The following is a 12,221-nucleotide window of genomic DNA, read 5'->3' on the forward strand; positions in this document are numbered from 1 at the left end:
TTAGTTACTATTAATAGATAGTCAAAGGATATTTTTCTTGATCATAATTTTGTTTTATTTTCTAAATATTATGAATTGTTAACTATTATAACATATAGTATTTTTTTACGTAGTTTATAAATATAAAAAAATTTAAATTTTTTAATATAATGTCTAAACCTGTTGAACATTAGTTAATTTGACAATCATATTTCTGAGATTTAGTGGTGTATTTTTGGGCTTTTTATCTTTTTGTCTCGACTCTCTTGGGTTACATGTTCTTTTATATATACACACATTTTTATGCCATAGAGTCAGAAAGAAAGGCAAAAAAGGAAAAGTTTCTTTTCTTGGAGTTATGATTGAACTTGAAATAAATGCTACTATTTCAAAAGCTTTACTAGTTTTCTTTTTGAAGTGCATGACTTTTTGTGGAATAAAGTAAATTAACAACCTATCTTATGCCATGATTTCTGATTAAAGAATTCTATATTTCTATCCCTGAATATTCATTTTGGTGAAATGAAGCCTCTTCATCACTTTTTATTTATTTATTTACTTTAATCATTCATGATTAATCCTTCATTATCAAGTAATGTACTAGCTAAAATATTAAATATTCTGGCTTCAAAAAGAAGTGTTTATTTATCTTATCAAATCTATTTCATGTCTTCTTGAAGTGGACTTAAAAATAATACTTAATTCTTTTCCTTTATCTTTGCTTTAATTTGTTGTCTCCATTCTATGCACAAACTTTTTTGTAACAATAATTGAATGGGATTAATTTATTTTGTAAATGCTAAGATCTGCGTACATTTTTCTCTTTCTAAACTCTACTTTGTAATACAACACTAAGTACGTTGTTGATCATATTGTTAATTTATTTTGATTAGATGGTCCAAGATTGCTGCAAGATTACCAGGAAGGACTGATAATGAGATAAAAAATCACTGGAACACACATATCAAGAAAAAGCTTCTCAAAATGGGGATTGATCCTGTCACACATGAACCACTCAACAAAGCAGAAAATCCAGCTGATCAAAATAAAAATAATGATCATCAGCTGGTAGTGGTTGTACCGGAGAGTACAAGCGTTACTGCAGCAGCCATTTCTTCAGAATTAGAAAATTCATCTACCTCATCTTCTTCTGCTTCTTCGTCTGAAAACTCTTGTAATGAATCAAAGCTTGTTCTTGACACGTTTAACGAAAACGATCCACTCCTGAACAGCCTACTCGAATCTGACGATACTCCTCCTCTTATCGATTCATCTTGGGAACTTCCAATAAAAAGTTTCGATAACAACAGCAACAACCACATGACATCATCGTGGGACGACGAAAGTTTCAATTGGCTATTGGATTGTCAAGACTTTGGGATCCATGACTTTGGTTTTGATAATTGCTTCAACAATGATGTTGAATTGGAGGTCTTTAACACTAAGTATGACATGGAGAACAAAAAATGATTATCAAAATTAGTCATGAATGGGACATTATAACCAAAGAAAATTAAATTTAGTATTTTTCACAATTACACTAGTGTTTTTTCTCAAATTACATGCATGTTTACAAAGGTATCATGTGTTATATTTTGTTTGTATTGTACACATTTTATTAGTACTTGTACTTAGAGAATTCTCGAAGAATCCAAGGTGAAGCCTTACTTCTAATTTAGTGGTTTAATTTTGGACAACCTACCAACCAACCAGTCAAATGAACCAATCATGTCAGAAAAATAAAAAGTCCAAGTAAAATAATAATAATATATAGTTTTTGTGTCAATATATTATATTGTAGTGATATTAGTGCTATTCCCCTATGCCAAGGATGGGGACTTCATGAGGCAAATTATTGGAGGGATTCATATATGTATATTATAAGAAATTATCTTTTGTATATTATTATGTGGAGATTATAAATTATAATGACACTTTTACTTTTTGTGTATCTTCTTTATAATTTCTCCATTTCCCCACTTCTCTTTCTTTCTTTTGGGTTTTGACAAGTAGTGTCTAGTATTGAAAAATACTTTTAGATGGTGAAACTTATTTTATGAAATAAGTAATTATAAAAATGTTGAAATTGATAGTAAATAGTTGGTGTGTTTAGTAAGCTACGTTGATAAACATTTTTTTTTTCTGTTTAAATGGATGAAAAGTCCTTAAAGTTATTTATAAAAATATATAAATATTTTTGTCTAAAAAGAACGCACGATGGTGATAGAATAGAAAGATAATTAGGAGTTTATGTATTAGGAAAAGTATATTAGGAGATTGCAAAAGATATTGGAAATAAAATAATAAAAGATTGGTCAAACAAAAAATGCTTATAATAAGCTGCAAAATAATCATATATTCATGACTTTTAACTGATTTTGACTTATAATCACTTCTACTATTTAACAAATAACGTAGATAAGTCAAAAGATATATATAAACTAACTCAACCTGCTTATAAATTTAGCGAAACATTCGTAAATATTCTTTCTTACCGGGAGTTTAAAAGTATACTTTGAACAACTATTTGCTGTTAATTTAAATTAATTGAGTAGCTTTAGAGTTCGTCACGATTTTATTTTCTGAAAATAGGACATAATAGAGGAACACACCACGTACAAATTAGTGAACATATACACAAATATATGAAATTTGTATATTTAAGTATAATATATACACCATACATATAATAAACAGAATTAGTGAATAAACTTTATATGTTTCGATCATATTGATAAATAGGTTTGATCGAACTATATGTATTAGATAAGTTAATTCCTCAATAATATATTTGTCGGCAGTTGAATGTAGGATGTTATGAAGAAAAAAAAAATATGATGCACGATGGACCTATTAAACTTAGGCACTAGCTAGAATAGACTGATAAAGTTAATTATGTCTAAATATGATGTTCACATTTCCTTGATGCTACTCTTGCTAGCTAGTTGTGGAACCTAATTAACTAGTGACCATTATCATAACATGAAGATTATTATTATATATATTTATGGATTTGTATCACATTTAGTTCTTTATATATTTATTACTCTTATTTAGAAGTGAGACTTAGAAGGACTAACACTGCATTAATACTTTTATACAACATGCATACAATTTTGTACAATAACTTTTGACTGCATTAAATTAGTTGTACAACGTGCAAAAAGAATTGTACATTAACTTTTATAAATGACAATTACAAGGACTATTACAAGGACTAACATTGCAATTATTATTATTACTCATTACTCCTTATTAGAATTATTATTATTACTCATTTTGCTCCTTATTAGAGTTGACACTTTAAAGCACGAACACGACACTACCAAGTTGTACACAAAACATTTCAAATTGTACTATAAAATTAATTGTGCCTCATTAATTGTACACGTGTCTTTCTACATATACAACAACCCACATGAAGAATTAATTTTCTGACAATTTTGGTATTTTTCTTTAAAATAATTATTGCCTCGATTTTTATTTTTATTTTTAACATTTATTTTTAATTTTAAAAGATTGGAAATTTTATGTTAAAAATTTAAATAATAGAAAAAATGATTTATTTAACTTTTATCATCATCAATACTACTAATTTATTTGACGTTTTTTCTTAATCTTCATCTTATCATTAATGTTATTTATATAATTTTCTTAAATCACTTATTTTTTCTTTTTTAACTCTTTTATATTTTACTCTTATTTAGAAATGGGAGTTTGGAGGACCAACATTGCACTAAAGAGTTGGACTAAAAACTATAGAAATTGTACATTGAGGCCCACCAAAAAGATGAACTAAAGTAACTTCATCTACTTCTACTTTTTCTACACATATTTTTTTTAATAAAATAATTATTGCCTCCATTTTTATTTTTATTTTTAACATTTATTTTTAATTTTAAAAATAATAGAAAAAATGATTTATTTAACTTTTATCATCATCAATACTACTAATTTATATGACGTTTTTTCTTAATCTTCATCTCATCATTAATGTTATTTATATACTTTTCTTAAATCACTTATTTTTTCTTTTTTAACTCTTTTATATATATAAAAGTTGGATATGTAAATGATGATGTCACATTTCTTAGAAGCTAAGATTACTATTTATCTAATTTCTCCAAATTTTAAAAAAAATTTGAAGATATCATACGCAAATTTATGGTCAAACTTAAACTATTTGATTCTTGAGAAATAAAAAGTCTCACATAAAATGAGACAGACGAAGGATAACTCTCAATTAAATTTATTTCACTTTTTATTTTCCATTTTTTACATAATTTTTGAAGTTGGATTTCTAGGAATTCTATAGTAGACCCATTTAAATTTTACTTTTTTGTTTTAAATTAGAGAACTTGGCCGCACTTCGCGCGATCATTTAAATTAAATATTTTTGATTAATTTTATATTTACTCTGTTGTTTAATCGTAATATTATTATTTGTTTTAATAATATGAAGATTGTGAAAAAAAATAAAGCTTCACAAATTTTATATCTATTAAATGAGGAAGAATATATTTTTTATCAAATAAGTTAAAATATATTTGCTAATAACAAATTCTTCCATTGCATGAAGTTCATCCTTTAATATATAATATATATTTCGGTCTACCATTCTCCTTAAATGTCTAAGAAATATCTCATAATGTCAAATAACACTGTAATACTCCCTTTGTCCCTAATTACTTGTCCACTTTTAAATTGACACATTTATTAAGAAATCAATTAATGACATAGTGAGTTTATCATTTTACCCCTATTAATTATGAAGTAGATGAAAAGTTCTGCAATTTTCAAAGTAATTAGTCATTTAATTGAGGGTATAATAGGTAAAAAAAATGTTCTCTCTTGATTTGTCAAAATGGGCAAGTAATTAGAGACAACTATAAAAGGAAAAGTGAATAAGTAATTAGGGACAGAGGGAGTACTAAACAAATGCATCAACAAATGAAATTTATATTAAAAATATATTGAATAATGACGTAATGATACCTTAATAGAATTTCCTATCCATTTAAAAAATAAAAAAAACTTCACCCTTCAATTTCGTTATATCTTCTTATTTAGTAGAAGAATCATCATTTATTATATTCTACTCCACCTTAATTGTACCATCAGAGTTTTAAGAATAAACATTAAATTTAAAATCAAAATAAAAAATCATTGAAAAATGACAAAAAATAATAATAGTATATGAAAATTAAAATAAGGTGCAAGAAAAGCCTTTTCACGATAATTTTTTAAAATATATTGATAACAATTAAAATGAAGTTGTTATTTTATCTTTAAAATTAAGTTTGATTGAATTGAATTAGTACAATGAGAAAAAATATTAAACTAATAACTTTTTAATGTTATTAAATGCATTTTCTTTTTAATTGAGTAGTAGATTAAAAGTCCGAATTAGGCTATTAAAATAATATATTACTCTCTCCTTAATTATTATGGTATTGCAAACATTAATGTTATATAAATAACATTAATGATGAGATGAAGATTAAGAAAAAACGTCAAATAAATTAGTAGTATTGATGATGATAAAAGTTAAATAAATCATTTTTTCTATTATTTAAATTTTTAACAAAAAATTTTCAATCTTTTAAAATTAAAAATAAATGTTAAAAATAAAAATAAAAATGGAGGCAATAATTATTTTATTAAAGAAAAATATGTGTAGAAAAAGTAGAAGTAGATGAAGTTACTTTAGTTCATCTTTTTGGTGGGCCTCAATGTACAATTTCTATAGCTTTTAGTCCAACTCTTTAGTGCAATGTTGGTCCTCCAAACTCTCATTTCTATATAAGAGTAAAATATAAAAGAGTTAAAAAAGAAAAAATAAGTGATTTAAGAAAATTATATAAATAACATTAATGATGAGATGAAGATTAAGAAAAAACGTCAAATAAATAAGTAGTATTGATGATGATAAAAGTTAAATAAATCATTTTTTCTATTATTTAAATTTTTAACATAAAATTTCCAATCTTTTAAAATTAAAAATAAATGTTAAAAATAAAAATAAAAATCGAGGCAATAATTATTTTAAAGAAAAATATAACCAAAATTGTCAGAAAATTAATTCTTCAAGTGGGTGGTTGTATATGTAGAAAGACACGTGTACAATTAATGAGGCACAATTAATTTTATAGTACAATTTGAAATGTTTTGTGTACAACTTGGTAGTGTCGTGTTCGTGCTTTAAAGTGTCAACTCTAATAAGGAGCAAAATGAGTAATAATAATAATTCTAATAAGGAGTAATGAGTAATAATAATAATTGCAATGTTAGTCCTTGTAATAGTCCTTGTAATTGTCATTTATAAAAGTTAATGTACAATTCTTTTTGCACGTTGTACAACTAATTTAATGCAGTCAAAAGTTAATGTACAAAATTGTATGCATGTTGTACAAGAGTATTAATGCAGTGTTAGTCCTTCTAAGTCTCACTTCTAAATAAGATTCATTTACAATTATATCCAATTAATTTCTAATGTATTGAATGTGGTTATGAAATAATATCGTTATCTTTCCTTAATCATAATAAAATTATAATTTAACATTTATTTTTCTGAAATGATAATTTTGTTTTAATTCCTAGAACATATTGTTTACTATATTGAATGTAATTATAATAAAACATATTGTATTTAGTATGACAAAAGAACTCAAAAATTGGAGAAATTAGATAAATAGTAATCTTAGCTTCTAATAAATGTCACATCATCATTTACATATCCAACTTTATATATATAAAAGAGTTAAAAAAGAAAAAATAAGTGATTTAAGAAAATTATATAAATAACATTAATGATCAGATGAAGATTAAGAAAAAACGTCAAATAAATTAGTAGTATTGATGATGATAAAAGTTAAATAAAACATTTTTTCTATTATTTAAATTTTTAACATAAAATTTCCAATCTTTTAAAATTAAAAATAAATGTTAAAAAAAATCGAGGGAATAATTATTTTAAAGAAAAATATAACCAAAATTGTCAGAAAAAATTGATAAAATAAATAAGTATCTATTACTAAGAATGGTGTCACTACATTTTCTATTTTAACTTTATTGTTACATATGGATAGAAACTTTTAGAAGAAGAAATGATTCAAAAATTTAAAAATAATGATTCCTTAAATGGTGATTCCTTTTCGATTTACAGCTTTTCAATTAATTTTTAATGTATTATATATGGTTATGGATATTGGAATAATAATTTTGTCTTTCCTTAATCATAATAAATTATATTTTAACCTTTGTTTTTGTGAAATGATAATTTTCTTTTCATTCGTACAACATACTGATTAATATATTAAATGTAATTATATAAAACATGTTGTATTTAGTATGACAAAAGAATTCAAAATTTTAAAAAATTAAATAAAATAATAATCCTAACTTCTAAGAAATGTCACACACACACACACACACACATATATATATATATATATATATATATCTAAGAAAATGATATAAATTACATTAATGATGAAATGAAGATTAAGAAAAGAAGTAAAACAAATTAATAATAATATTGATGATGATAGGAGTTAAGTAAATCATTTTTTATATTTTGTAAATTTTCAATATAAATTTTTCAGTCTTTTAAAATTAGAAAATGCTAAAAAAATAAAACTAAAACTAAAAATCGAGGCAACAATTATTTTAAGGAAAAAATAACAGAAAATGTCAGAAACATTGATAAGAATAAATAAGTATCTATTGCTAAGAAGGTGTCACCCCACATTTTCTATTTTAGCTTTATTATTACATATAGATAGAAACTTTAAGATGAAGAATGATCCAAAAAAATTTAAAATAACAAATCAATTATGTAAAAATACATGTGTAATTCTTATAAAGTTATAATAACTAATTTCTTCAAATGAATAATTAAATGAAAGAAAAAAAAAGTAATTAAGAAAATAATATAAATAATACTAATTATGAGATTAATAGCATTGATGAGGAAAAGAACTAAATATGATCATCTTTTTAAATTCTTTTTTAAGAAAATATATATAAACTTTAATTAAAGATAAATAAGAAAAAAAACTTTAAAGATACAAAAAATAAAGACAAAATAAAAGAAGAAAGAAATTAGAAGAATAATGAGGTTGAAAGAAATAATATCTAATTTTGTCTCTTTTCAAATCATAAAATAAATTTTTGCTTGTTCTCCTCCTAATTTGATACGAATTCCATAAATAGAATGATTTTTTCTCCAAATAATTTTTCTTACCCTTTGAAACACTAATCAGCCTTCTTATAAATTTGTCAACCACAATGAATTTTCTCTCCTTGTAGGAGGAACAAACATTTTTTCAAAAAGTCTTTTATTTTGAAAAGAACTTTTTGTTACATAATCTCTTTCTTTACATCAATGTCTTCACAAGAATCATGAGATATTCTCTCTTTCTCTTTTGTTAAAAAAGTCACATGACCTAGAAATTTGATGGACATCTTAGCGACAGAAGTTGATACCATATATTGATCATCATCGTCAGAAGAAGAAGAGCCAAAGTGAAGAAATTTGTTCTTATTTGTTACAAATGGTCAACTATTTTTTATTTATTTTATAGCCTAAATAATTATAAACTGTTATGAAAAATGAATAGTTTTTATCTTTTCATCTTCCATTTTTATTTACTTAAATCTATATTAGTGTATTGGATGTTATAAAGGGCATAATTAATCGAGTATGATATAAATACTTTTAAAAAAAAAAATACAAATAAGAAATACAAAACAAAGATAAAATGTCAAAAAAAGGAGAAAAAAGATGAATAGAAATACTGGTCATAGAGAGATGTCACATCAGATTGTCTATATTTAGCTTTATATATACAAATATAGGTTCATGCCCTTAGATGTTATTTTATTAATTTAGCTGGCATCGACATTTTTGTAAATCTGATATCTACTTTGGAACATTTTATAATGTGGCATAGGTTGACAATTGAGATCATAAATTTAAAAATAATAAAATTTAATTTATTATAATACTAATATCAATATCATAAATATATTTATATATATATATATATATAAATATATAAAAACTATTATAAATTGTAATAATTAACCGCTTTATTTTTTTAAAATCATATAACTAAAAGAAGTCCTCTCATCCTGAGGTGAGGGTGGGATGCCTATCGAAATCAGAAAAGATGGAAAAGGCTATCTACGTCCAATTCAAAGTTTCTTGCATTTTCCGATGTAGTTGGCGACAAGAGCTTCTTATGAGCCTGAATGTCATCTTTACCTTAAAGCTGCTTAAGATTGTTAAACTTCACTATTCGACTTGATGCGCTGAGAGCGATGAAAATTTACACTCCAAAATTCATAGGTGTCACATAATTTAGACATTAATTCTTCATTACTTAATATATGTAATTATATCAATGACATATAAATTGAAATAAAAAAATTACATATTTTATTTGAAAATCACGTAATAGTACTATAAGGTATAATAATTAACAACTTAATTTTAAAATTTTAGTTGACTCTCCAAATTCCATATGTCTCATGTAATTGAGACAAAGAAAAACATATATTGGTTTAAAATTAATAAAAATATTATAAATTATAATAATTAACAACTTAAAATTTATAAAAAAATCCTTTAAAAAAATTTAGTTGGCTCTCCAAATTCAATCGGTATTACAATAATTAAAACATAGAAATTAACATAGATTGGACTCCTGCTAACATTTATGTTTCCTTTTTTAAAAAAAATTCTTTTATACTTTATATAAATACATTTTTATGTAAAAAGTATTATAAATCATAATAATTAATAGCTTAAAATATTTGAAAACATATAAAAAGTTTTTGTTAACTTTCAAAATTTCATCTATACCACATAAATTGGGAGAAATATAGATATATAGATATTTTAAGTTGCTAATGATTGTGAGTTATAGTACGTTTTATGTCATTTTCATATATATTACTCGCTTTGTCCTGATTTATGTGATACAAATGAAATTTCAAAAGTCAATGAATTTTTTATAAGTTTTTTTTTTTAATTAACTTGTTATTTATTGTGATTTATAATATATTTATGTAAAACATACTCTAAATAAAAATAATTAGCAACTTAAAATATATAAAAACATACTAAAAAATTGATTAACTTCAAAGTTCATATGTACCACATAAATTAAAACAGAAACAATAACATATATTGGGCCCCGTGCTAGCACGGGGTCCCATATCTAGTATATATATATATATATACTAGTAAAGAAAGCCCAGGCCAACATTAATAAAGTTATATTCTTACTCTCTCCGTCCCATATTAGATGAAAATCTTACTAAAAATATTTTTTTCATATTATTTGAGTACTTATTAAATTAGGATAGAATTAATTAATTCTTTTCCATTTTACCTCTACAATTAATATGACCATTCCTATATTGTATGTGTATTTTTTGTAACTCATTTCAATGTGCATTGATATAAACAAAGGGCAAAATGGTGAAGTCTTCCAATTTATTAATGATTTTTTAATCACCGTGTAAAGTTGAAAGTGCCCATCTAATATGGGACGGAGGGATCAGTATAGTTTATGTATTGTTATAAAATTAGTAAAGATTATTATAATATGTTTTGCTTATAAGTGAGCTAATATAGAAACTTATTTGTCATTTGTCTTGTTAATTTCAATTTTAAATAGCAAATAAATATAGCGATAAGATTGAGGGTAGAAATGAAGCATATCTTTTTAAATTTAAGTAAAAATAAACAGAGTAGAAGTAACATTAGGGTTATTGATAGGACGATTCATTCGGTTATTCTTTTAAAAATTATATCATTCAATTTTTCGCTATTTTATAATGTATAACCAAAATTAAAATTTTAAAATCATCCCAATCCTAATTTATGTGACACAAGTAGTACAAAAATTAGTCTTGTTTTTGTTGTCTTGTAGATATTTTAAGTTATTATTTATTATAAATTATAGTACTTTTTATTAAAGTTTTTAATAACATATGTTACTTTTTTATGTTTGAGAGTTAAACCAACTTTTTTTTATATGTCTTTTATTTTAATATGTGTTTTGTCCTTTTCCATTTTCAAAAACTAATACTCTCTCCGTCCCATATTAGATGAGAATCTTACTAAATTTTTTTTTCCATATTATTTGAGCACTTATTAAATTAGGATAGAATTAATTAATTCTTTTCCATTTTACCTCTACAATTAATATGACCATTCCTATATTGGATGTGTATTTTTTGTAACTCATTTCAATGTGCATTGATATAAACAAAGGGCAAAATGGTGAAGTCTTCTAATTTATTAATGATTTTTTAATCACCGTGTAAAGTTGAAAGTGCCCATCTAATATGGGACGGAGGGAGTATAGTTTATGTATTGTTATAAAATTAGTAAAGATTGTTATAATATATTTTGCTCATAATGAGCTAATATAGAAACTTATTTGTCATTTGTCTTTTTAATTTCAATTTTAAATAGCAAATAAATGTAGCAATAAGATTGAGGGCAGAAATGAAGCATATCTTTCTAAATTTAAGTAAAAATAAACAGAGTAGAAGTAACATTAGGGTTATCGATAGGACGATTCATTCGGTTATTTTAAAAAAAATTATATCATTCAATTTTTCGGCTATTTTATAATGTATAACCAAAACTAAAATTTTAAAATCATCCCAATCCTAATTTATGTGACAGAAGCAGTACAAAAATTAATCTTTTTTTTGTTGTCTTGTAGATATTTTAAGTTATTATTTATTGTAAATTATAGTACTTTTTATTAAAGTTTTTAATAACATATGTTACTTTTTATGTTTGAGAGTTAAACCAACTTTTTTTTATATGTCTTTTAATTTTATATGTGTTTTGTCCTTTTCCATTTTGAAAAACCAATACTCTCTCCATTTTATTTTATATGTCATTTCTTTTTATAAATATATTGGTTATTCCCTCTTCTTATTGGAACATATATTGACTTGTGGTGAATACTTATTCCCTCTTCTTATATAGTAATATATAGATATGCTACTTTTTGCTTTTGTAATATTTGACTAAGCATATTAATTGACTTTTGTGATACTTTTAATGGAGGGCGAACTAATGAGGGTGTGGATCAAGCAGAATTGACGGACTTCTATGCTGACAATTTTTTTAAATAATGCACATAATACCTTAGGCAAATCTCACGTCAGATGAGGGAAAAAAGTGAAGAGATTTTATAAGTTATAACTCA

At 24.0% G+C, this 12,221-nt stretch overlaps 1 protein-coding gene across 1 annotated transcript in view; it reads left to right on the forward strand.

Annotated features, from left to right (window-relative positions):
* Positions 1 to 1,517, forward strand: part of LOC125826482 (MYB-like transcription factor ODO1) — a 45,144-nt gene extending 43,627 nt beyond the window's left edge. The window contains exon 3 of the mRNA XM_049505828.1: positions 873 to 1,517. Coding sequence (XP_049361785.1) covers positions 873 to 1,449 — 577 coding nt within the window. The 3' untranslated portion in view covers positions 1,450 to 1,517. The remainder of the gene's footprint in view (positions 1 to 872) is intronic.
* The last annotated feature ends 10,704 nt before the right edge of the window (positions 1,518 to 12,221 follow it).

The sequence above is a fragment of the Solanum verrucosum genome, unplaced genomic scaffold, assembly GCF_900185275.1.
Source record: "Solanum verrucosum unplaced genomic scaffold, falcon-dt-bn FXZP01000060.1, whole genome shotgun sequence".
Lineage (NCBI taxonomy): Eukaryota > Viridiplantae > Streptophyta > Magnoliopsida > Solanales > Solanaceae > Solanum > Solanum verrucosum.